Source organism: Aquarana catesbeiana, linkage group LG02 (assembly GCF_042186555.1).
Source record: "Aquarana catesbeiana isolate 2022-GZ linkage group LG02, ASM4218655v1, whole genome shotgun sequence".
NCBI lineage: Eukaryota > Metazoa > Chordata > Amphibia > Anura > Ranidae > Aquarana > Aquarana catesbeiana.
In genome coordinates this window covers 186,575,389-186,603,332 of record NC_133325.1, presented here as the reverse complement: position 1 = coordinate 186,603,332, position 27,944 = coordinate 186,575,389, and the positions used below count along the sequence as shown (strand labels likewise).

General features: G+C 42.8%; 1 protein-coding gene across 9 annotated transcripts in view; it reads left to right on the top strand.

Moving 5' to 3' along the window:
• Window positions 1-26,357, top strand: part of LOC141127515 (uncharacterized) — a 132,916-nt gene extending 106,559 nt beyond the window's left edge. The window contains exons 3-15 of one of the 9 annotated variants that reach the window (XM_073614035.1): window positions 9,284-9,544; window positions 10,921-11,091; window positions 11,268-11,513; window positions 14,897-14,930; window positions 18,356-18,415; window positions 18,694-18,754; window positions 19,407-19,526; window positions 22,599-22,711; window positions 22,787-22,834; window positions 22,911-22,982; window positions 23,065-23,127; window positions 24,420-24,528; window positions 24,681-26,357. In XM_073614035.1, coding sequence (XP_073470136.1) covers window positions 11,437-11,513; window positions 14,897-14,930; window positions 18,356-18,415; window positions 18,694-18,754; window positions 19,407-19,526; window positions 22,599-22,711; window positions 22,787-22,834; window positions 22,911-22,982; window positions 23,065-23,127; window positions 24,420-24,494 — 723 coding nt within the window. In that variant the 5' untranslated portion in view covers window positions 9,284-9,544; window positions 10,921-11,091; window positions 11,268-11,436 and the 3' untranslated portion in view covers window positions 24,495-24,528; window positions 24,681-26,357. Of the gene's footprint in view, window positions 1-8,990; window positions 9,030-9,283; window positions 9,545-10,920; window positions 11,092-11,267; window positions 11,514-14,896; window positions 14,931-18,355; window positions 18,416-18,693; window positions 18,755-19,406; window positions 19,527-22,598; window positions 22,712-22,786; window positions 22,835-22,910; window positions 22,983-23,064; window positions 23,128-24,419; window positions 24,529-24,680 lie in introns of all 9 variants that reach the window. The other 8 variants (XM_073614036.1, XM_073614038.1, XM_073614037.1 and 5 more) reach the window with 8 other exon arrangements.
• The last annotated feature ends 1,587 nt before the right edge of the window (window positions 26,358-27,944 follow it).

Sequence of the window (27,944 nt, the reverse complement as noted above, 5' to 3'; positions counted from 1 at the left end):
AGATGGTTGGAGCCCCATTCTGGTGGTGCAGGCTTCTCAAAGAAAGCTTTAAACAAGCTTTGATGTTAGTGACAGCGTATCCTTTTGCTTTCCATATGCTTTTTACTTCTTTTCTCTGTGTTATGGGCGTTTGCCATTTCCAAGATGGCTGCAGCAGTGCAAGTACACTCTGAGCATGAGAGGCAGGAAGTGATGCGGCCTCTGTTTCCTGGTTAGAGCTTTTCCAGGATGGTGATCTGATCATGCTCAAGCACTGATATTATCGTTAATGGCAAATGTGAGTTCTAAATGGTTTTATGGCATTTTTGGGCAACAAATGGTGGAGCTCTCTACTCATGCATGCTGGATGCTTATGTGGTCATTGTTTGCAGGAATGTTTTCCCTTTTTATGGCATTCACCTGTGTTTTTCCTATCTCCTTCTCCGTGTTGCTCTAGGATCATTATGCTATTTATGGCCTTCACCTGGGCTCTTCCTATCCCCTTTTCTATGCTTTCTCTGGGATCACTGTGTTGGGCTCAGTTTCCACTAGTGCGACTTGTCACTGCAAAGTCGCATGACAAGCCGTACCCCATGATTTCCAATGAGTACCGTTCATATCTGTATTCATAGACCTTAGGAATACACAGGCATTGCTTCAAGTCGCATCAAATTGCAGCAAAATCTTGCGACTTTCAGGTCGCAATAGTGGAGACTTAGCTTATGCTGTTTTACATTTCAGTCTGCTGCTTTGTTCTGTTTCTATGGGAAACGCTGTCCAGCCAGACCACCCATTGCTTTTAAGGTATAGGGATTAGGTAAGTAGTGAAAATTGAGAAAAAGAGAGCCAACATCTATAGTCCTAATAGGACTACAAAATGGAGGGAGCCTTCTGACGGTCAAGACAAAGTCACCATCTAAGAACAGACATCGAGGCAATGTTGAATAAACTCATCAACTCACCCCTCATTATCATTGCTCCCCGTTTACAAACATCACAAGTTACCAGCCCTAATAGTCGCTGCATTTGTGATGGAAGGTCATTTGCCTGCCAAGCTAGTATGTCAAATCTGCCTGGAGCAAGCACTATACAGCCCTGCAAGGACCTCAAGGTGAAGAGACCCTGCTAAAAGCCAGAACAGCCACCGTTCAAAGCGCAGACATACAGGCAACATTGATCAATGTCATCTTCTCACCTCTCATTTTGTTTGCTCCCTGTTTACGAACACCACAGATTACCAGCCCTAATGGTTGCTGCATTCGTGGTGGAAAGTCATTGCTTGACAAGCTACAGTGCATAAATTGCCTAGCACGTCCAACCAGAACCAGTAGGTGGTGTCCAAATAGGAAAGCTTGCACAGGCTTTGAAGATTTCCTAATAGACTTTTTTTGCAAGGACCGCTAAGGACCCAATTGCCTGGGTTGAAGTAGAGGAAACTCTCTACAAGGTTAGAAAGTACTAATTTCCTTCACTGAACAACTGGATGAGTTAATCCAGGAAGAATTGAAGGGGTCAGAGAAAAATGCCCTTATAAACAGGCTGTCAAAACTGTATACCCTGAAAAAACTAAAGGTCAACCTGCTGCAGTCTTCTCCGATGATGGATGCATCATGAATGTAGCTGGCAAGACATGGCACATTCAAGGAGGCTCTAGTCCGAAAATTAGATCTAGATCTGAAGTGCTACTTCATACTGTAGCATCTGCAGGTGCTGGCACACCAGCAATAACCAGCTCATGCACTGAATGAGTCTTAATGGGAGTGGTTTCATAATTGTCAACCAGCTGCTGTACCTGCAGGACTCTGAGGAAAGTGGAAGGGTCTGCATTCCTTTAGACGTGATTCCCTTTTGGGAGTATCTTATCAAAAATGACATTTTTATTGTGGTGGATGCCAAGGAATCTGACTTTTATCTTGGTGCAGACTTCTGGGAAATTATGTTTAGTGGGTAGTTATGTACACATTCTGTGTGCAGAGCACCTCCAGATGGTCATGTTTAATTGCAATTTACAGAAAACTGCAGCCCAAAAAAAAAAAGTGGTGTAACCCTTTAAATAAGCCCGTCTTGAAGAAGTGAAGAGACAAGGTGGTAACAGCTTTGTAAGAGCTGAAATTGGTGGCATACTCCTGTGGTGGATGTGTCAGACATTGATGTTTTTCAAGAGCGGTGTTCCCCGCGGTCACGGCAAGGAGTGCATTATGGCTGAAGCCATGGTTGGTGGATCCCGCCAAAAAAAAAAAAAATGGTGCAAGACACCAGAACACAGTTCCAATCTATTTGGGAGTAGACAGGATACAGCCACCTCAAGGGTGACCATTAGCAGGTCAGGGCGAATATCATCTGACAAAAAAAACAGAAAATTCAAAGGTCCAGCATACAGGTGGCGACTCCCAAGTAGACACCAGGAGGCAAGATCCTACAGACCGGGAAAAAGATTAGTAAACGAACCGGAGAAGTACCCAATCTTCATTATTGAAGCCTTAAAGCTCTAAGGCTCCTGTCTTAGGAGAACAGTGGAAGTCCCTTTTTAAGGGTGCACTAATCCAGGAGGTGCCTGTGCAAAGCTTTATGCACACACCTGGAGGGAAAACCTTCAGGATTAGTGGGCCATATCAGCTATATTGGCGTGACATTGGCGGAAGTTTAAGGGAGGTCCGCTTTTCTGGTACAATAATTTTTTATTGAAAAAGTATAACATGACAAACTCACCCATGCAGGGGCATAGTTCAGTGAGCATACCGATCATATAACATTGACAGTTGGGAAGTCCACCTTTCAATCTCTTCCAGTCAGCTAGGCTACCAGAGTTGATGGGAAAGTAAAAAATTCTGTTCCCGTTTGTAGCTGGATAGAGAAAAAAAAAAAAGCAAAAATAAAAAATGAAAACGAGGTAATCTGTGCCCAGTGCTAAAGTTTAAAAAAAAAAAAAAAAATTGACAAGCAGCACAGGAAGTTAGGAGCACAGGAGTCATGCAAGATGGAAAACCTCCAATCAATTATAATCATAAATCTGGGAGACTGGATTCTCCTGTAGGTTTATCAGACACCTACTTGTCCCAATTTATCCTCAAGGGAATTTCCATCCTCTGATAGAGAAAGCCAAAGGTACTTTGGGAGTGAAGTCTCTTCCAGCAGAACAGTGCCAGAATATCCTTGGCTCTTTGTAACTGACCAATTATTTTCAGATGGAACATTATCACATCAGACCCCAGCTAGAAAGGTTGGGGGACTCATTTCAAAGACCAGGCTGCTTAAGGTCATGGGATGTTAAGCTTATGAGGAATAGTATTGAATTTCTTGAACCAAGTAGTGTTCAAAGCACTTCTGTCATTCACTCCTTTTTAGCAAGAGGAGCAAGATTTGTACTGTGCCTAGGCAGCAGTGGAAGGGTAGAATTCTTAGGCTGTCAGTGGAGCTTCCTGTATCAATAATTGCAAATGTACCATTTTGGCTTAGGAGGTTCTAGTGTCTCTCTCTCCCACTCTTAAGCATTGAATCACCACTGCCCCTTCCAGTGATGACAGATTCGCTCTCTCATGGACAGTTTTGCCATCCAGCTCCAAGAGACTACTTTTGACGGCATGGAAGTTGAGGCAGTGGCTACCAAGTCAAGTATGCTCAGTGCAGGTAGTGCCTACCTTGTGTCAAACCAGAGAGGTCTTCATGAAGATTTACCCAAGAATATGGGAAAATTATGCAGATCTCACACAGCAAAAGCCTGGAGTCCTTTATCACCTAAACCAGCCAAGGTTCCACAGTTCTTATGCCGCGTACACACGGTCGGACTTTTCGTCTACAAAAGTCCAACGGACGCTGACGGACTAAAGCTGGCTGGTAATCCGATCGTGTGTGGGCTTCTCCGGACTTTCAACTGACTTTTTTAGCCTCAAATCCGACGGACTTTAGATTTGAAACATGCTTCAAATCTTTACGTCGTAAGTACGACGGACCCCGAAATCCGCTCGTCTGTGTGCTAGTCCGACGGACAAAAACCCATGCTAGGGCAGCTATTGGCTACTGGCTATGAACTTCCTTATTTTAGTCCGGTGTACGTCATCACGTACGAATCCGTCGGACTTTTGTGTGGTCGTGTGTAGGCAAGTCCGTTCGTTAGAAAGTCTGCTGCAAGTCCGCCGAAAGTCCGCCGGAAGTCTGTCGGACAGGCTGTCGGACTTTTGTAGACGAAAAGTCCGACCGTGTGTACGCGGCATTACAACTGGGGCTGAACAGGGGCCTAGGTTCAAATATGTTTAAAGTTTGAAGTTCACCTTTGTCTACACTTGCAGGGGTTTAAGGAGTCCTTAAGTCTAATTGATACAATTCTTAAAAGGTCTTTGTGGAACTTGCTTATTGTCCCCATTTCTATTAAAGACTCATTTCTATCCTACAGAATGACTACACTCTGCAAACCCTAAAGGCCGTATTTCTGGTTGCTACAACCTCTGTGAAGAAGGATGTCAGAACTACAGGCTTTGCACTCAAGGAGCCTCACTTAACATTATACACGGACAGAACAGAATAGTCCTAAAACTCCAGACTGCTTTTATCCATGGGGTGTCTTTCTCCTTCCAATTTAACCAGGAAGTCAATTTCCCGTCTTTCTGGGTTGAGTGGAAACCACATCCCCTGTAGGTTGAGCTAACGCTGGTGACCTGCTTGGCAGCTACCCTTTCATTCAGGAAAGCTGAAATATGTACTTGGTTCCAGCATGGCTTAAGGAAGGGTCAGTCAGCATCAACACGTTCAGTCACCTCCTAGATTGTTCAAACAATTAAAAGAGCCTACTCTTCAAGGCCTTCCTTTTTTGGAGGTCTTAAGAGCACATTTAACTAGGGCAGTGCCAGCTCTGTGGATAGCTCAGCGCTGAGTGTCTCCTGAGGTTATTTGCAAGTCAGCAATATAGTCCTCCCAGGACACCTTCATTACACTTTTATAGGTGAACCCGGCTCGTGACAATAAAATTTGGAAAAATTCATGGTGCATACTTGCGCTACTGATTACAAAATTTTTCTTGCACCCTCCCATATAGCGAGTTAGTCCCCATATGTATGCTGCCATGATGCACCAGGAAAACGGAAAATTGTATACTCACCTTTCCGTAATTTTCCTTTCCTGGTGCATCTTCATGGCAGCATATAGATACCCACCCAAATGGTGAGAGTTAGAGAATGCTGTGAGCCGGGTCTGTCTTTGATTTATAGTTAACCAGTCCTATCAGGTTGTGGGGGCGGAGTCACAACCCATATGTATGCTGCCATGAAGATGCACCAGGAAAGGAAAATTACGGAAAGGTGAGTATACAATTTTCCGTTTTTTTGCATGCCTCCACCTTACCTTCCAAGCTTGAAGCCTTCTACCAGAGACCCACCAAGTGCTGTGACAATCGGAGGAGATCGATCGACTGTTGGTTCTCATCTGCCTTCAGACCGCAGGCTCAACTTGACCCGTAGGGGTCTCTATTAGAGGTGAAAGGCTGGGGGAAACATGTGGCGCACCACGGATTGCTGATGATTGGAGGAATCTGAAACCGATCATTTTTTGCACATGCACTTTTTGTTCTTTGCACGAACTGTTATATGAAGATTTGCTTTGTCCACGTTGGAACCTTATTGCACTTGTTGGATTATGCACCTTTTGTCTATTTTTATAGCGTTTTTTTTTTACTATTTTGCACTTTATGCGTTTTTTTTTTCATTATATGCGACTTTCACTTTATGCCATTTCTTCTTCTTTTTTTTTTTTTTTTTGGGATTTCTTTCACTTTTATGCACTTTTAGAGTATCATTGGACTTATGTATTCTTATTGGATCTATTTTGCACTTTATGCGATTTCTTTCATTATATGCAACTTTTTTCACTTTATGCGATTTTTTTTTTTTTTTTTTTTTTTTTTTTTCCATTTTTGTTTTTTTGTTTTTTGTGATTTCTTTCACTTTTATGCACCTTTAGAGTATAATTGGACTTATGCATTTTTATTGGATCCTTTCATCATTTTGATTTTGCTAGTTTGTTGATGTCACATTGAAGAATTGTCATTATTTTTATGTTTAGCCACATTTATGATATTTGCTTTTTATATTCATGCACTTTAGTTAGCGCCACATATTTCTTATAATTAGCATTGTAAGCTGCTTACCTACTGCGCATGCGTGAATCATGCTGCGCTTTCTAAATGCTCCTGCCATCTTTTGGGACTTGTGTGTGTCCCAGAATGCAGCGGGGGGAAGGAGGCGGCGCCGTAAATGTTGTAGTTTGCCGATCTTACCTGGAAGTGGGAGCGGGTACCTGTCAAAACAAGGTACCCACTCCTCCTAAAAAAAATGCCAAATGTGGCAGTGAAGGGGAGATGAGGTGTCAACAAGCGAAGCTTCCCTTTTTGGATGGCGCTTCGCTTTAATCATTTCAAGCAACCAAATGGTAAAAATTGCAATGTATAAAATCAATCAAAACCCCCAAAACATCTGGGTATTTTCCTATGTTTCTACCTGTACTTCCATCGTTTGGCTGCTTTAAAACTGGAAGACCAAAAACAAAGGCATACCCAGCAGCTGTGTATATGGATTACCAATAGAGTGATGTGGGTTCTCAGTATGGGGTTTGATTTTAGATGTTTTTATTGGGATATGGGTTATGTGCTCCTTGTGACGTGTTGTTTGCAATCTAAAAATAAAGGTTTTGCCTTTACAGTACATGCATTTTATTGCTTCCTGTTATAAAGTGAAGCCAACAGAAGACCTTCCTTAGCAACTTCTGTTAAAACTCCAGGCAATAAAAGTTCATTACTGTGCTACACAGAGGGGTTTATTTACGAAAGGCAAATCCACTTTGCACTACAAGTGCACTGCAAGTGCGCTTGGGAGTGCACTTGGTAGTGCAGTCGCTGTAGATCCGAGGGGAACATGCAAGGAAAATAAAACAGCATTTTTGTTTGTACTTGATTGGAAAATAAAATCAGCAGAGCTTCCCTTAATTTCAGATCTTCCCCTCAGATTTCCAGCGACTGCACTTTCAAGTGCACTTGCACTGCACTTGTAGTGCAGCGTGGATTTGCCTTTAGTAAATCAACCCCATGGTCTATGCAGAGATCAGAACTATTGAAGGGACCCAGCACAAAGGCAAGGTTTCATGATGGATTATTGCACAGATCTGGAAGAAAAACACAAAGCAAACCTGGATTCAAGTAAGAATACACATGCTCTTTACCTGTTAAAAAAACAAAATGCACATACTTGTATTTAGACAATGGGGCTGATTTACTAAAACTGGAGAGTGCAAAGTTGGTGCAGCTGTGCATGGTAGCCAGGGGCGTACCTAGGGCATTTGGCACCCGGGGCGGATCCTATATCTGGCACCCCCCCAACTTTAAAATGTAAAAACACCCCACTGTGCCCCCCGCATACCTCTGCACCTCCCAATATCTCGGTCACTACTGTGTACCCCCTCTCCACAACTGCACCTCTGGACTCCTTTACACTACACAGTCCCCCCACAGGTCTGGGCCCCTGCACATTACACAGCCCCCCCACACTATCTCTGGATCCCTTCCACATTACACAGCCCCCCTACAACTCTGGACCCCTGCACATTACACAGCCCCCCCCCCACAGCTCTGGACCCCTGCACATTACACAGCCCCCACACAGCTCTGGACCCCTGCACATTACACAGCCCCCCCACAGCTCTGGACCCCTGCACATTACACAGCCCCCCCACAGCTCTGGACCCCTGCACATTACACAGCCCCCCCACAGCTCTGGACCCCTGCACATTACACAGCCCCCACCCCATCTCTGGACCCCCTGCACATTACACACAGCTCCCCCCAACTTGGGACCCCTGCACATTACACACAGCCCCCCCAGCTTGGGACCCCTGCACATTACACACAGCCCCCCCCAGCTCGGGACCCCTGCACACTACACACAGACCCCCCTCAGCTCGGGTCCCCTGCACATTACACACAGACCCCCCCCAGCTCGGGACCCCTGCACATTACACGTTGCGCCCCTCCCAGCTCGGGACCCCTGCACATTACACACAGACCCCCCCAGCTCGGGACCCCTACACATTACACACAGACCCCCCAGCTCGGGACCCCTGCACATTACACAGACCCTCCACCCCCCAGCTTGGGACGACTGCACATTACACATTGCGCCCTCCCCCAGCTCTGGACCCCTGCACATTACACCTTGCCTCTTCCTACCTTACTGGGGCATGCATGCAGAGCTGGAGACACAGCAGCACAGAACAGAGGGCAGGGAACTGCTGGAGTTAATTTTTCATATTAACAAGCTAATGATTGGTTGCTAGGACCACCTAGCAACCAATCACCTGCTGGTTAACAAGTTAAGTCCAGCAGTTGCCGCCGGTCCTCTATTCAGTGCTTCTCACTATCTCTCTCTACCCTGGCTGTGAGCGACGCAGGGTGAATCCGTCCGCCGGCCCTGGGTGTCATTCACCCGGGTAAGGTCCGCACACGGGTACCCCCACACCCTGTCACAGCTCACCCCTCCCTGCTCTGACTATCACAGTGCTGCCACTGCTGCCTGTGCCCAGCGCCGGCTGACAGCCACCCCCCCCCCCCACCCCCCCAAATGTTCCGTTAAGTTTTGACAATAAAACCTGGAAGCTGATTGGCTTCGGTCGAAAGCCAAAAGGAACAGTGAGCAATCTGGATCACCAATGAGTTGAGAATGGTACAGCATCTTACTGCCAGAGTCCTTGAGAAAACTTGGTAGGTGACTCAGCACATGATTTCTACTCAAAATTCTGCAGGGATTTTTTTTTTTAGGGGGAAACTATTCTAAAAATTAATTCTTCCAAACATATTTCTACTGCATAAAATATAAACTTATTCCATCAGTTTTTCACTGCCCCAACTTGCCTTTCTGGTGCTTTGTATTCTGCTAATGTAAACTCATTAGATGTCAGGCTGACAGCTGAAAACCTCCCAAGACTTTAAAAGGCAAAAATTTGTCATAACATTTCACTTTTCTTTTGTTTAACAGACATGAATACAAGTCAGCACATGGAATCAAATTACCACTGTACGTTCTTGACTGTATTTAGTTGTGATCACTTAAACATTGAATAATAGAATGTACAGTAATCTGCTACAACATTGCTGAATCTTTATACAACCACCATAGAATGGGAGGCTAGATACCAATAATAAATCCATCAGTAAAAACAAAGCATATTCTTCTGCCTCTTTTTAATTTACAAAAGAAACATACAAGTGGGGGCAGAAAAAAGACCAAAGTGTACATCAAGTCTGCCCCATTTTTTTTTTTTTTTTTAGCTTCTGTGTCTGCGAATAGATCTGTGTTTGTCCCAAGCATGTTTGAATCCACTAAAAGAAGCTCTGGTGGAAGCTCCGCTGAGTACACGTCCAACGTCTGTGAAATGAATGGGAAGTGACGTCACCAATAGAGTTACTATGGTGCTTCCGTTGACGGATGTGTCCTCTACACCCATCCACACAGCGAAGCCGCGGCTGACCACTCATTGTGGGATCAGAGTTTCCGCCGCTGGAGATCGGGTCTGATCGCCTGTAGAAAAGGTATGTATACTGATTTTTTTCTTTTCAGGGCTAGAGAGGTTAGTGTTATGCCCTGTACACACGGTCGGATTTTCCGACAGAAAATGTGTGATAGGACCTTGTTGTCGGAAATTCTGACCATGTGTAGGCTCCATTACACATTTTCCATTGGATTTTCCGACACACAAAGTTTGAGAGCAGGCTATAAAATTTTCCGACAACAAAATCCATTGTCGGAAATTCCGATCATGTGTAGACAAATCCGACGCACAAAGTGCCACGCATGCTCAGAATAAATTAAGAGACGAAAGCTATTGGCTACTGCCCTGTTTATAGTCCCGACGTACGTGTTTTACGTCACCGCATTCAGAACGATCGGATTTTCCAACAACTTTGTGTGACCGTGTGTATGCAAGACAAGTTTGAGCCAACATCCGTTGGAAAAAATTCATGGATTTTGTTGTCGGAATGTCCAATCAATGTCCGACCGTGTGTACAGGGCATAATGTTGGCGCTAAAGATGCAGGGAGTTTAGTTTTAGCATGGACTTCCACTTTAAGGAGAAGTGAACAGTGGACCAGTCATGATTTTTCCATTCATTCCAAAATCAAATGTTAAAAGCAAACAAAAATTTGAAGTACTTGCAGATAGGTACAATATTAGCTGTCTGTTAGTCATGGGGAACATATCAGGTTAGCAGATATTGGTTAAAAAGGTCAGCTATTGGTCCAGCAAATATTTCCTAAAATTTCTCTTATGCCGCATACACACGAGCGTATTTCTCGTCAGAAAAAGATATGACGGCTTTTCCGACGGGATTCCGCTCAAGTTTGCCCTGCATACACACGGTTACGCAAAAGTTCGCTGAAATTACGACCGTCAAGAATGCGGTGACGTACAACAATACGACGAGCTGAGAAAATGAAGTTCAATGCTTCCGAGCATGCGTAGGGATTTTGCGCGTCGGAATTGCCACAGACGATCACATTTTCGGATAGGAACTTTTCCCGACCGAAAAATTGAGAGCATGCTTTCAATCGAAAGACCGATGGAGCATACACACGGTCGCATTTTCCGACGAAAAATCGGTCTTTTGCGGGCCGAAATTCCGATCGTGTGTACGCGGCATACGAACTCCGGGGTGAATGCCATCAGAACCTTTTTTTTAATTATTAAGCTTTAACTGAGCCAATTCGTCTGCAGGACTCATGTTCTTGGCACAAAGGGTCTAGTTGCTTGATGAGCCAAGTATTCATTTGACTAGTTGTTAAAAGCGTGCAAAGTCAGCATATTTACTTTGTACCCCCATCCATGCCAGAATGCTTCAATAAATAAATGTAAAAAAATGCAATAAAATAAATAATATACTTATCAAACCCCTGGCTTCTGTACTGCAGAGTGTGACTTCACATTCCTAATGCTAAGACCAAATTTTGTGAGATGATGCTTCAGCAGGGAGCAGGAGTGCCTTCTCTCAAGATTTTCGAAACACCATTCTCTGGGATCCTGCCTGTAGGAGCTTGATGTCAACCTCACCCTGGTGCTGAAGCTGGAAGTTGGAAAGTAGGGTAAGTGTATTGGCTACAGCTTAAAGTGTTACTAAACCCACAACAGTAAAATCAGTCTGTATATGCTTTAAATCATGCTTGTTATGCTCACTGTGAAATCCTAAGAGGATAATCCTCTGCATTGTGTAAAAAGGCTGTTTGATCCTGTCTTCACTGATCCTCCTCTTTATCCACAGTCCCAAATCCATCTCCTGATAAGACGGAGCCTTTGGAATCACTCTGCACATGCTCAATTTGGTGTGGTTTTTTTTGTTGGGAGGGTGCATGTGATCAGCACAGGGCCAATCAACACTGTCCAAACAGAGGGTCATGGGTCCTGCAGGCTCATAGGACAATCGGAGTAAAATGAAAACTCCTCCTACAAGCTTTAACCAGACACTGATAGAAGTCGCAAGACTGCTATATACTGCTGATAAGAAAAGGTATTTAGCAATTTATATTTACTAAAATAATTTCCTTGTTCTGTGTACTGTGGGAGATCAGATATAATGCATGCAGGATCCTGGGTTTAATAACACTTTAAGGGTTACGCATAGGGAGAGAATGCCAGTGCCTACCTTAGGAGTTATTTGTTGATGGAAATGTTACATTTAATGGCTTACATTAGATATAACTCTGTATTTATTCCTGGCTCCCCTTCTACACTTGGCCATTTTTAAAATGCACAGCCGCAGTGTCATCACAGGCTGCATTTTGTAAGTGGTCAAGCTTAGATGAGTGGAGACACAACACCAGGACACATGCCAAACCGAAAATGACATCCCAGCTTTTGCTTTGTTATGGAAACCCAACTGATGACTTGCCGGGCAGCATACATCAGCTTCTGCGTCAATAGGTGATCATTTTTTACTCTAAAAACGATTAGAGTGCGTTAGGAGGAAACATACAGTATATATATTCTCTATCTTTTATTGTTCCTTATTCCTGGAGCTTGTTTTTTTTTTTCTTTAAAATACGATGTAAAAGTTAAATGTTTGTTATATTAGTACTAAACTCTTCATGTTTAAAAAAAAAAAAAAAAAAAAAAACTTCCGAAGTTGCATTGAAGTAAAAAACCCTCTATGCCTGGTATCCTCCCCAGCCCCCTCCCTTACCTGAGCCCCATTGCAATCCAGCACTTTGCACGAGAGCAGCAGCTCTCCCGACTCTGTCCCTCCTTATCACAGAGCAGATCAACGAGGGAGGGGCGGGGCTGTGCCCCACTGTCTCTGGCTATAGACGCAGGCAGCTGGGCTTGGGAGCAAGCCTGCACCAGTGCACCCATAGCAAGCAGTTGAATGATAATTACTCAGTCATGCAACACTATACCCAAATTAATTTTATATCAATTTTTTTTTGACAGATAGAGCTTTCTTTTGGCCGTATTTAATCACCACTGGGTTTTTTATAAAATTTTGCAAATAATCTTTCTTCATAAATTTAGGCCAAAATCACTTCTGCTACATTTCTTTGATGAAAAAAACTAAACAAACAGCTGTAACTTATTTAGTCTGAATAAAAGTTATACTGTATAAACCAGGCAACCCGCGAAACTCAAAGCCTTTTTTGCTGGCACTCGACTCCTTCCCCATCAGCAAGGCAGCGCTGGGAAGTGTCAGTGAGACACTAATGCATTCCAATTTCAGAGTTCTCCCACACCGCACCTGCACTGAGGGGAAGGCACTGTGCCCCCACACATTGTAAAAGATGGGAAACATTGTTTGGTTCTCTAACTTTGCTGTAGCTGCAATCGTCAGCTTTTGTGATGGGGAAGAGATTGGGTGCAGTTCTGCTGGGGGGGGGGGGGGGGGGGGCGCGTTCTCTGTTTCCAGGTGGAGGAGGACTGTCATTGGCCACCGCTAAAGCCAATCACAGTCCTGCTAGCCCTGCCCACCATCTGGAGGAAGATGATTCACTTGGTTGCCACTACCAATCTCAGAAAGAAAGGATTTCACTGTGATTGAGAAAACCACAATCGGGTGACAGTTTGTGGAATTACTGTTGAGCTTCTGGGAACTTTTGCGTCACTTACTACTGAACCCCTGCACTCTGTGTCACTTACTACAGAACCCCTGCGCTCTGTGTCACTTACTACTGAACCCCTGCACTCTGTGTCACTTACTACTGAACCCCTGCGCTCTGTGTCACTTACTACTGAACCCCTGCGCTCTGTGTCACTTACTACAGAACCCCTGCGCTCTGTGTCACTTACTACAGAACCCCTGCGCTCTGTGTCACTTACTACAGAACCCCTGCGCTCTGTGTCACTTACTACAGAACCCCTGCGCTCTGTGTCACTTACTACAGAACCCCTGCGCTCTGTGTTCCTTTAAGCCAGAGCCAGTATTCAGCGCAATGAAAAACACACTCAACTTTAGCTGCGGCGCAGGGCGCCGCACTTTTTCTCAGCTGTGGGGGTTAACTTATGATCCTGTACACAGTCCCACTGCTTTCAGAAAATGCGCCTGACCTGAGCTCATCATTGTGCATCCATTCCAGATGCTTGTATGTGACATCACATACAAGCACGTGGGCTGGATGCGAGAGGTGGATCAGCAGAATGAGTGTGCCAGGACATGTAGATAGATGTGTCTCATCTCTGCTTCCTTTCACCACTCTGCATATCACACATATCATAGATGAGAAGAGGTTACAGCAGTGGAGCAGATGAGCAGGAGGGTACAGTGGTGGGGAAAATGAGCAGGGGGGGTTTAGAGGTGGAACAGAAAAGCAAAAGGGTACAGCGGTGGGAGAGATGTGCAGGGAGGTACAGTGGTGGAAGAGATGAGAAGTGGGTTCAGCAGTGGGACAGTAGAGCAGGGGGGTTCAGTGTTGGGGCAGATGAGAAAGGGGGTTCAGTGGTGGGACAGAAAAGCGGGGGGTAGAGCAGTGAGGCAGATATGTAAGAGAGTGTATTGGTGGGACAGATGAGCAGGGGGTTACAGTAGTGGGGCAGGAGAGCAGGGGGGAACAGAAGCGGGGCAGAAGAACAGAGGTACAGAGGTGAGACAGATGTGCAGGAGGTACATTGGTGGGGCAGATGAGAAAGCGGGTTACAGTGGTGGGGCAGATGGGTTCAGTGTTAGGACAGATGAGAAGGTGATTCAGTAGTGAGACAGAAGAGCATGGGGATACGACGGTGGAACAGATGTGCATAAAGGTACAGTGGTGAGGCAGATGAGCAAGGGGGGTACAGTGGTGGGGCAGATATGCAGGAGGTACAGTGGTGGGAGGGATGAGAAGGGGGTTCAGCAGTGGGACAGAAAAGCAGGGGGGTACAATGATGGGGCAGATGAGCAGGGGGTTACAGTGGTGGGACAGATGAGAAGGGGGTTATAGTGGTGGGAAAGATGAGCAGATGAGCAAAGATGAACATGCCTACACTTACCTACTCTGTGCAATCGTTTTGATCCTCTTCTAGGGTCCCCTGCCGGTGTTCTGACGAGAAAGTTCCGCTCGGCGGATAAGGACCCCCCTGGACTGCGCAGGCGCAGCGCTTGCGCAGAAGGAAAAACAAGGGATCCACCGAAAATCCCCGAAGCTGCGGAACTTCTCGGCAGAACAACAGCGCTTGTGCCCGACGCTGCAGTACGCTCCCGATGCTCGTGCTACTCTGCAAGGGGCGGGTCTATTAGGTGATATCGTGGGCGGATGCTACAGAAGAGGCCGAATATTGACTTAATGGGCAGAGCTGTTTGCGGGGTGTGTTTAATAAAACGAAGGGCGGGTTTTACAATGTTGATGGGCGGGTTTGCACGACCTATTTAATAAAAGAACAGAATGAATTTATCAGAGTTTCAGTGCGAATTTTGATGATTTGTTGCAGATTCATTGCAGGACCCTCTTATTTGCACTATTTGGTAAGTACACTATTATAGAAATCGTATCCCCCTTCAGGGCTGTGTTAGTACAGGGCATGTATTATATGGATGAGAATGGCTACAGGGATACATATATTGGCGGCATGGATGGATGTATACAGCGGTCATATATCAGTGGGATGGATGGATGTATACAGCGGTCATATATCGGTGGGATTGATGGATGTATACAGCGGTCATATATTGGCAGGATGGATGGATGTATACAGCGGTCATATATCGGTGGGATGGATGGATGTATACAGCGGTCATATATCGGTGGGATTGATGGATGTATACAGCGGTCATATATTGGCAGGATGGATGGATGTATACAGCGGTCATATATCAGTGGGATAGATGGATGGATGTATACAGCGGTCATATATTGGTGGGATGGATGGATGTATACAGCGGTCATATATTGGCGGGATGGATGGATGGATGTATACAGCGGTCATATATAGGTGGGATGGATGGATGTATACAGCGGTCATATATTGGCGGGATGGATGGATGGATGGATGTATACAGCGGTCATATATAGGTGGGATGGATGGATGTATACAGCGGTCATATATCGGTGGGATGGATGGATGTATACAGCGGTCATATATTGGCGGGATGGATGGATGTATACAGCGGTCATATATCGGTGGGATGGATGGATGTATACAGCGGTCATATATCGGTGGGATGGATGGATGTATACAGCGGTCATATATCGGTGGGATGGATGGATGTATACAGCGGTCATATATCGGTGGGATGGATGGATGTATACAGCGGTCATATATAGGTGGGATGGATGGATGTATACAGCGGTCATATATCGATGGATGGATGGATGTATACAGCGGTCATATATCGGCGGCATGGATGGATGTATACAGCGGTCATATATCGGTGGGATGGATGGATGTATACAGTGGTCATATATTGGTGGGATGGATGTATACAGCGGTCATATATTGGCATGATGTGTGATGTTCACCATGTATATTGCCCAAACTGCCAGCCATGGGGGGGGGGGGGTAGACAATAGACATGATGTGTGATCACTGATGTTCACAATGTATATTGTCCAAAGTGCCAACCATGAGGGAGGGGGTAGACAATGGACATGATATTGCCCAAAGTGCGGTCATATATTGGATGGATGTATACAGCGGTCATATATTGGATGGATGTATACAGCGGTCATATATCGGTGGGATGGATGGATGTATACAGCGGTCATATATCGGTGGGATGGATGGATGTATACAGCGGTCATATATCGGCGGGATGGATGGATGTATACAGCGGTCATATATCGGTGGGATGGATGGATGTATACAGCGGTCATATATCGGTGGGATGGATGGATGTATACAGCGGTCATATATCGGTGGGATGGATGTATACAGCGGTCATATATAGGTGGGATGGATGGATGTATACAGCGGCCATATATTGGCGGGATGGATGTATACAGCGGTCATATATAGGTGGGATGGATGGATGTATACAGCGGTCATATATAGGTGGGATGGATGGATGTATACAGCGGTCATATATCGGTGGGATGGATGGATGTATACAGCGGTCATATATCGGTGGGATGGATGGATGGATGTATACAGCGGTCATATATCGGTGGGATGGATGGATGTATACAGCGGTCATATATAGGTGGGATGGATGGATGTATACAGCGGTCATATATCGATGGATGGATGTATACAGCGGTCATATATCGGTGGGATGGATGGATGTATACAGCGGTCATATATTGGTATGAAGGATGGATGTATACGGCGGTCATATATTGGCGGGATGGATGTAGACAATGGACATGATGTGTGATCACTGATGTTCACCATGTATATTGTCCAAAGTGCCAGCCATGAGGGAGGGGGGGAGGGGGTAGCCAATGGACATGATGTCTGATGCTCACCATGTATATTGCCCAAAGTGCGGTCATATATTGGCGGGATGGATGGATATATACAGCGGTCATATATAGGTGGGATGGATGGATGTATACAGCGGTCATATATAGGTGGGATGGATGGATGTATACAGCGGTCATATATTGGTGGGATGGATGGATGTATACAGCGGTCATATATTGGCGGGATGGATGGATGTATGTATACAGCGGTCATATATTGGCGGGATGGATGGATGTATACAGCGGCCATATATCGGTGGGATGGATGGATGTATACAGCGGTCATATATCGGCGGCATGGATGGATGTATACAGCGGTCATATATCGGCGGCATGGATGGATGTATACAGCGGTCATATATCGGATGGATGGATGTATACAGCGGTCATATATTGGTGGGATGGATGTATACAGCGGTCATATATTGGCATGATGTGTGATGTTCACCATGTATATTGCCCAAACTGCCAGCCATGGGGGGGGGGAGGGTAGACAATGGACATGTGTGATCACTGATGTTCACCATGTATATTGTCCAAAGTGCCAGCCATGAGGGAGGGGTGAGGGGGTAGCCAATGGACATGTCTAATGCTCACCGTGTATATTGCCCAAAGTGCGGTCATATATTGGATGGATGGATGGATGTATACAGCGGTCATATATAGGTGGGATGGATGTATACAGCGGTCATTTATCTGTGGGATGGATGGATGTATACAGCGGTCATATATCGGTGGGATGGATGGATGTATACAGCGGTCATATATCGTTGGGATGGATGGATGTATACAACAGTCATATATTGGCGGCATGGATGGATGTATACAGCGGTCATATATTGGCATGATGTGTGATGCTCACCATGTATATTGCCCAAACTGCCAGCCATGAGGGAGGGGGGAGGGGGTAGACAATGGACATGATGTCTGATGCTCACCATGTATATTGCATCACACATCATGGCCATTGTCTCCTCCCCTCCCCCCTCCCTCATGGCTGGCACTTTGGGCAATATACATGATGACCATCACACATATTGGCCATTGTGTCCCGTCCCCCCCCCCCCCCCCCCCCCCAAAACATGGCTGGCTATTTGTGTAATATACATCATATACAGCCCACGTGTAATATTCATGGATACAACTTACAATGACGGATATGTGTTGGGGGGATGAGCGATGAATACAATGGCTGAGATGTCAGGGACGAATAGAGACGTGTCTTGTCCAGGATGTTGCAAATTGGGCCCCCACACCTATAGGGGGGCCATATATATACACGGATATGTGCTCTCATTACTATGATCTGTGTATACAACTAAAGATTATATCTATTATTATTATTTTATATATTATCTATTTATACCCATTGAAATGTAAAAACAGAAAAAAATAATCTGTATATCTTCTGTGTTAACGGTTCTGTTTTAATCAGTGTGGTGTGTTATTAATCTTCAAACTTCAAATTTTTTATTTATTTTTTTTATAGGCTTTGCATATGGTTTCGGTCACTTGCATTGCAGACCCAATCTCTCAGACTCCCCGACTAGTAAGTACTATTGAATACTGTACTGCTGTTTGAAACGTTAATGGTCCATTTAGCATCTAATATACCTTTTTATCTATGTATCATCTTATTTTTCTTTTATTTCCTTCACAGGCTTTGCATTTGGTTTCGATCAGTTGCATTGCAGTCCCGATCTCTGACTCCCCGACTAGTGAGTAATATTTGATTCCTGTCATGCTATCTGAAATGTTGATGGTCCATATAGCATTTAATAGACCTTTTTATCTATGCATCTTCCCTTTTTTTTGTTTTATTCACAGGCTTTGCATTTGGTTTCGATCAGTTGCATTTCAGTCCCGATATATCAGACTCCACCGACTAGTGAGTAATATAAGAATGATTTTAATTGCCGAGGCGTGTATCATATTTTTTTTCCTGTATAAAGACCATTTTTATTAATGCTCATTTATTATAGGCTCAGTTTATTTACCAGCTGTTAAAGTAGTTGTAAACCCTTACAGACCAATATGACCTACAGGTAAGCCTAGATAAAGGCTTACCTGTAGGTGCAAGAAATATCTCCTAAACCGTGCGCAAAAAGACAGGCACCGTACGCACTGAGCGCGCCAGTGCTAACGGCGATATGCCGTTAGTGGCGGCTCCCGTGCGCATGTGCAGGAGTGACGTCATTGCTGCTCTGGCCAATCACAGCGCCGGAGCCACAATACCCGGAAGGAAGATGGACGCTATGTAGCAGAGGGGACAGCGGTGACATTGCAGGCTTCTGTGTAGGTAAGTGACACATAATGGGCTACTATGCGATGCATAGTAGCCCGTTATGCTTAACCTTTGCAGGCAAACAAAGAGGAAGTAAACCCATCAGGGTTTTTTTCCTTCTTAAATGTTCAATATATTAGCAATTTAGTGGCTGAAAAACATACTTTGCAGTTGTTTTTTTATTATGATTTTACCAACATGTGCGTACACGTTTTAATGCTTACCGTTATCTAATATTGCTCTGCTATATTTTTAGGCATGGAGAACAAGTGGCAAGAGGTATATAACTACCTGGCTCTGGGTGCGTACCCATCAGGGTTTTCTAAAAATAACCAACGCGCCCTTCGGAAGTATGCCTCCAATTTTTCGATAAATGGTGAGTGTTAGAAATGAGAATGCACGGCAACAAATTGTAGGATAGCTCTTTCATGAATGCATCTTTTAATCTCAATATTTTTTATAGAAGGAAATCTCCTCTTCTATGGCAATAGAAGAGCCATTCAAAACAAAGATGAGGCAAAGAGCATATTTAATCAATTTCACACTTCCCCTATTGGCGGACATACTGGCATGCGAAAAACGCGATCTGCGGTGTGCTCCAGATTTTACTGGAATGCAATGACTGTACACATTGACAACTGGGTATGCAATCTAGAAAATTTTGTGTATTTACATATACACAAAAGCTGTACACCTTTAACAATTTTTTCCTTCAAGGTACTCGAATGTGAACAGTGTCAGAAGGTGAGAAAACCATTGAAAGGTAGCCAGCCACTGCAGTTTATTAAGGTAAATGTTGTTAAAGCTGTGTTTTTATTTTTACAGAATGGTTATGATAAGCATCAAAATATATCATTCATACATTTAAAATGTATTCAATCCTATTAGGTGTCGAATGTGTGGGAACTCGTTGGCATTGACCTAACGGGACCTCTGCCAAAAACTGTGAATGGAAATATATATATCCTCACGGCAACAGATTATTTTTCTAAGTGGGTGGAGGCGTTCCCACTAAAAACTAAAACTGCTGCTGAAGTGGGACAACACCTTTGCTCTATGATATATAGACACGGGTGTCCCAAAAGAATTCTGTCTGACCAAGGCAAAGAGTTTGTGAATCAAGTAGGTGTACTTTAAAAAATAGCATTGCAGTAGAAATGCTTTAAGAGTTATGTTGCTACCTTCATTTTTTTTTTAAACATTCTTCTTTTTACAGCTCAACATGGGGCTTTGTACACTTCTGGGAATAGAAAGGAGTGTGACAGCTGCGTATCATCCACAAACGAATGGGCTTGATGAGAAAACTAACGACAACATAAAGCGGCAAGTTTAATTTGTATTTGTGATCGTCCCTTGACTGTATATCTTTGTACCTGTGTTTGAATAAACTGTGATTTATTACACTACACCAATGTCTTGACAAGTGACTGACTGGGTGGACTAATTTTATCTGGAACATGCAAGTGGTTAAGCTTAGGACATAATTCTCCTGAGTATGGGGCTCGTAGCATGACTGTTTTCTAGAGATCTGTAAATGTGTTGTTAAGTAAACTTTTTGTTTTTTTATTAATATATATATAATAATATATATATATTTTTTGTCACTCTAGAGCTCTAATGAAAGTGGTCAATGATAAGCAGGATGATTGGGATCTGTATTTGGAACCTACGTTATTTTCTTTGCGTTCCAAAATGCAAACCACCACAAAATTTTCACCGTTTCAATTGATGTATGGAAGGGAGGCAGTTTTCCCCACCGAAGTTCCTGTTGAAATGCCGGTTAGTTTATGTACAACTATGCTGCAAATCTGTGCTAACATACTCAAACATATGACTTTCAATGGAGTGGACATGATTTAAGGCTGCAGGGCTTTTCTATAAATTTAGAGGCTGTTCTCTTCCTAGAGTTCGGAAGTCAATACAGCTTTATGTGCCGTTGTGCACCTGCATTTCTGTATTTTCATTACGGTTTTTTTTAACACTTTTAGGGTATTATATGTATTTGCAATTTTGTTTTTTTATGGCTTAATTAATATATGTATTGTCTTTTTTGTTAGCTTTCACAGATCATTCTTCCACATGAGACTAGTTATGTTTCCTTCATGGAGAAGAAAGCTGCAATGGAGATAGTGAAAGCAGCCACAATGGAAAATATCGCCAAGTCTCAGAATAGACAAAAGGAAGCCCATGATAAAAAAATACAGAAAAAGTATATGTGACAGACCTAGCCGGGAGAGAGACTTTTGGAGGGGACTGTATGCTAGCCTCTTGTCGATCGATCGGGGGCCCTTGCATTTGGAGGAACGGTGCTCTTTGTGAGCTGTATGCCTGGGGACCCTTGAGGTGGTATTACTGTGGATTCGGGTCCTGGTCCCCCAGGACACACAGACTCTGGGGACACTGTATTTGCCATATTGGAATAGTGGCTGATTCATAATGCTGGGACAGATACTGTTAGGAGATGCTGATGTAAATTCCAGCACCTGTCTGTTGTCTGCTAAAATGTGTATTGTAAATAAGTCTATAGTATGGGATCTAAGAGTCATTAGATCCCCATTGTTGTTTGTGTTAATAAACTCTGCTATTGTGTGAAGAAGAGTCTATGTTGATTGTGATAATGTTGATTGGATTTTCTGAACTACAAGACGGCCAGTCTGGCCTAAAGATCATGTCTGAGTCATCTAGGCTGTCTAAAGGGATTAGTTAGCTCATGTTAATTAGGTTAATTAGGTTACAGCTGTATTGTTAGAGTAATATGAGCAGGCAAACACAGTATCTGCATAAGATATAAATAAATAATATAATTTCATGGTTTTGTTTCCCCAACATTTTGTCACTCTGTTTAACCTCCATGCAGTATATGACTTTTTTATGGTGTGTGTGTGTGTATGTATGTATATGTGTGTATATATATATATATATATATATATATATATATATATATATATATATATATATATATATATATATATTAATATATATATATATTATAATATTTTTTAAGCCCTCAATAGACACTTCACGGAGTGTCGTGCGCACCATAGAAGAGCGAGATAGTTTTACATAGTTTGACCCCGTTGGTCATATGTTAGGCCATGCCCTGTTGGTGTGGCCTTAATAGTTTGTGGATAAAGTTGCCACTGTTTGGCATTGTTTTACTGCACTCTTGCTAGTTTGACCCCGTTGGTCATATGTTTGGCCATGCCCTGTTGGTGTGGCCTTTATAGTTTGTGGTTAAAGTTTCCACTGTTTGGCATACTTTTACTGCATTCCTTTGCTACTTGAACCACGTTGGTCAATTTAGGATTTGCCCTGTTGGTATTGCCTTTGCTATCATTTGGCCTTTCCGGTTTTTTCTAAAAATTTGCCAATCTTTGGCATTACTTTTTATCCAGTCCTTACAGGTTTTTTAATCATGCTCCATTTTTTTTTTCCATTGCCTCCCCAGTTAAAGTCTTATGGCAGAGAGAAGACGAGAACTCACAGGAAGTTGTTGGGCCTTACCCGCTGTATGTCTACTCATTTAAAACACTGCGTGCAACACAGTGGCTGGGAGATGAGGTAAGAGACTACTTCACTACTGGTGAAAAGGTATTCAAGTCAAATGTGTTCTTATAGGGTTTTTTTTAAATACAGGTAATTGACGCATACCTACATCACCTAATTAAAAACCAGCAGGCAAGTGTGAGTTCTGTGAACTATGTGTGATTGTGGTTTCTTTATTCTTCAGCATGATCATTTTTAATGTCATATTACACAGGAATCTGTCCGTCAAATTAGTGCAGTTGTTGCCGATGCGTTGTTTGATGGGAAAATAGAAAAACTTGGAAAGGTGGGTTCTTTATCGTGGTTAAAGCTATATGTAAGAAATGTATCACATTGATTACTAACTTCATTTAAACCATTTTGTGCAGAAGATTCATCCCGAGAACATTTGGGTGTGTCCCGTAAATGTTGGACAACACTGGATTTTAGTGGTATTTATTCTAAGTTTATCTTTCTTTACTCATGTTATTGGACTTCTGTCATGTATATCGGTTTGCCACCTTATCTTTAAAGCAAAATCAGAATAACTATGCAAAAGTCATAAAATGTATAAATCTTAATTAATACCTAACTTGTGTAACCTCTTCATCATAACAATGGACACAATTCGAAAACAAAAAATGTCTTGGTCAATCCGTGACAGGTTTCAACCAAATGTGTATATAGATATTGATCTTTAACACAATAACCTTGCAGAGTTTATCTGTTCTATAGAGGCCAAATTGTGAATGTGAATTGTGTTTACCAAAAAATGTAACATTTATTTTAGATTTTCTGGATAAAAGAGCAGGTCATGTTTATTATGGACCCTATGGGAGCTGAAATTACATATGCTACCAAATTGCACAATAACTGGGGGCAAGTGTGCCTTGTGAAAAAGTAGTTGAATTAAACAATTCAAAAAAATTATGTGCACAATTGTATTTATTTTTTTTGTTTATATATATATATATATATATATATATATTTTTAAACTAGTTTGTTCCTGCGTATGGTCATGCACAAAGATCAGGGTGTCCAATGGAAAATATATGTTCTAAACCACAACAAACAGGACACCAGTAGTTGTGGAGTTATTATTTTGATGGTAATTGTTTTCACACATTATTTATTTTAGTCATAAATTAAATGTTAAAGTGTTAACCCCAAAAAATAATACATATCTCGATCCTCCAAAGCATCATTACACTGCACAGTGTGCGTGCTTTTATCTGCACCCCTCGAAACTTTAAAAAGGTCCCTGATTCTGTCAGGGACCTTTTTGATGTATGCCATCTCTGCTCTGAACACAAAGTAAGGGCTGCTCTATTAGAGGCTGTCATAGCACACTAAGTAAGTGGATTTAAGGTATCATTCTAGATACCGAATCTGAGCTGTGTTCAGGCTAGTCACATGACTTCCGGCCGCTTTACACCTACGAGACTGATTCCCCGTCTGACGGCAGAGGTCTTGGGATCACGGCTCCTCCACCATAAGACTTCAATCGGAGATAAAAAGTAGCCGTGAGTAATGTGACCAACCTGAAGACAGCATAAAATTTACATACTTTTTAGAACTATCAATTTTTCTAAATATTTATTTTATATATATATATATATATATATATATATATATATATATATATATATATATATATATAAATTTTTTTTTTTTTTTTTTTTTTTCTTCCGTATGATATGTGTTATAAAAAATACCTTTTTTATAAACGTTTAATGTTTTACAGTTTGCAAAGGAGTATCTACAAAGTAGAACTATAAGCAATGTTAAGACCTCGCCAGAAGCAATATTGGATGCATGACTCCAAATAGCATGCACCCTACTGGAGTATAAAGGTCAGTCATATCACTAACTCCATGAAAACTTTGCAAAATAATCAACAAAGATTCAATCACATCATGTAAAATGTATTTATTTTGAAATAATGTTTGCTTGACATTTTAACATATTCTGAAACCTGTTTACAAAATTTACACATTTATTTTAGATCATCATGACTGAGCAGGAGCGGGAATAGGAGTGGGATAACTTTGAGCAAGGAACCAAGGAAACATGAAATGTGAAATCCTAAGTTGAGTAACTGTTTAGTATAATTAATGCATACATATTGTACATGGTATTTGTAGGCATATTTTTGGAAGCTATGAGTTGGGTTGTATGTGCAGTTTTTCCTGAAGCAGACAGGTTTTCTGTGGTGTTTTGTTCCTTGTGCTGGGGGAAGATGCTGCGTACACTGTTTAGGAAGAGTATTGCCGCGTACACACGGGCGGACTTTTCGACCGGACTGGTCCGACAGACTTTCCAGCGGACTTTTGATGGACTTGCGACTGACTTTTTAACGAACGGACTTGCCTACACACAATCACAGCAAAGTCCGACGGATTCATACGTGATGACGTACAACGGACTAAAATAAGGAAGTTGATAGCCAGTAGCCAATAGCTGCCCTAGCGTTGGTTTTTGTCTGTCGGACTAGCATACACACGAGCGGATTCCGGGTCCGGCAGAGTTACGACGTAAAGATTTGAAGCGTTTTTATATTTTTTGAACACTTTTCATGACTTATTATTTTTTTTTTTAAATAAATATTTTTGGATTCAACTATAGTTGTTTTACCTTCTCCATTTTTTCCATGCCAACAAAGTCAATTTTTTTTTTTTTTGGTTACTATTTAGTATCCCCTTTTTTCTCATGTTTACGGATGTGGCGACCTGAATGCTTCTTCTTTCCTTATTATTCTATGTGCCACTGTTAATTCCCACAATCAGGAATCTGAGGATTTGATCAACTCAAATGGCTGAGTTGAGTCAGATACAAGGAATGCCCTCTCCCTATGATCTCCAGGAGATGCGTGTATTTATTTAGTTAAGGTGGGGCTCACTAGAGAGGAAATGGATGGCAATCCTATACCAGCATTGCTTCAGCGGAGGCAAGTGGTTGGGAATGGTAGATTCACTCACATAAAATTTTTTTGCTGTCCTAAAATGGTGCACTTTGCTAAAATGTACCATACTGAGAACACTTGCATGTCTCTACACAAGCCTGCTATTGAGCAGGCCTGTGTTAGGAGAGACATGCAAGTTTATTAGTTGTGTTGGAAGTCTATGCCTTTTTCGTGAAAGTGTTTCAAGGCAACAGTGGGCACCCTACAATAGTTTAGCATTAACCAATGAGCAGATAGAGAAATGTGAGCTAGTTTTTTGGCACAATTTGTAAGGAACATATAATCTGCTTTGTCTCTTACTCTTTTCAGGTACTGAGCATCGCGAGGTGGAACATGCAGAGCAGATGACTATGGAAGATGGGAGGAGGCAGACCAGAAGAGAGCCAGAAGAAGATGTGGCTGATTTCCGGATTGTGCCCGAATTGTAGTGGACTTTCATCTGAGTGTTTCCTTATGACCAATGGGACTTTTTTTCCACAAACTGCCAAAGACATAGTTAACCCTTCTCAAAAATAATGTGGCAGCCTTCCAGGGACAACAAAACCAAAGTTTGACCGCCTAGAAGATACAGGGGTCGAAAGGGAATTTTTTCCTCCCATTTACAATACGGGGGGTTTATTTCGCCCTTTCCTGGATGCGTTGGGAATTCTTTGTGCTTTTATAACAATTATTTTTTTCCCTTTAACTAGTTTGTATAATAAAAGAGAAACGTATTTCTAATTACTGATTGAGTATGGTTATTAGGGGGGTTTTGGCTGTAATGACTTTCAATATTTATTATATTGTATAATAGCGGTTTGTGTAGGAGATACCCAGCTGGGGTATTGGATTCCTTGACTAGAAAACAAAACGTATTCATAACAATGTTTGTAAAATAACAAATTCTGAAAAACTGATTAGAAATGCAAAAGGGGGTGTTTGATTGCGGTGTAGCTCTACATGGAAGGCAATACATTTCCATGTTTTATTGACAAAGCTTTGTCTCTCAGTGTGACAGGTGAAATGACACAGTGGGTGATAGAAAGCCTCGTACACACAGTTCGATTGTTGGCAGGGGATTGTCTGTTGACAGACTGTCTGTCAACAGACAATCCCCTGCCAACAAACAAAATGTGTCCTAAAATATTAACGTTGGTGCGTTACTTTTGACAATTGTCCAATTTTTTGACAAAAAATGTTGGACGATAGGCTAGTAAATGTTGGTAATCTCACAAATCCATCACACAGGTCGAAAGTACAAACACGCATGCTCTGGAAAAATGCTGACCTAACATGAAATTGGCAGAAGGGGGCCAAAGGATAGCGGGATCAGGGGGAGGCGGGGCTGTGTAGAGCATAGACAATTATAATGTAAGCTGTAACAGCATGCTATCCCGCGTCTCATCTCTTACTCTGCCCAGCCAAGGCTGCAATGGGCAGTCAGCCTCACTGTGCCCACTGCAGTCTCACATGGGGGCACTGATGAAGTTGTTGTTAATATTTATTGTAACATAATTCTTCATAAGACATTTACAATTTTTTAAATAAGATTTATGAGGGCGTGTTTAGGGGCAAGGTAGGAAAGGGATTGAGTGGGGCACTGGTGGCGAATAAGCCTTGAGGCCTGGCTAGTAGCGCAGTACTTGAAATTTTTAACCTTGCCCTATAGAGTTACACAGAGCTCTGAGCGATTCTTAGTAATGCGCCTTTTAAGGGACAATAGATGTCCAGTATATGTCTTATTTATGCGCACAGACCAGCATATCCTCATAATGAGATCACATATGTGTACACATGTGTGATCTCAGATATGTGACACTTATATGTTACTGTTGTTGTATCCATCCCGCCAATACATGACCGCTGTATACATCCATCCCGCCAATATATGACCGCTGTATACATCCATCCCACCGATATATGACCGCTGTATACATCCATCCATCCCACCGATATATGACCGCTGTATACATCCATCCATCCCACCGATATATGACCGCTGTATACATCCATCCATCCCGCCAATATATGACCGCTGTATACATCCATCCATCCCACCGATATATGACTGCTGTATACATCCATCCATCCATCCCACCGATATATGACTGCTGTATACATCCATCCATCCATCCCACCGATATATGACCGCTGTATACATCCATCCATCCCACCGATATATGACCGCTGTATACATCCATCCCACCGATATATGACCGCTGTATACATCCATCCATCCCACCGATATATGACCGCTGTATACATCCATCCATCCCACCGATATATGACCGCTGTATACATCCATCCATCCCACCGATATATGACCGC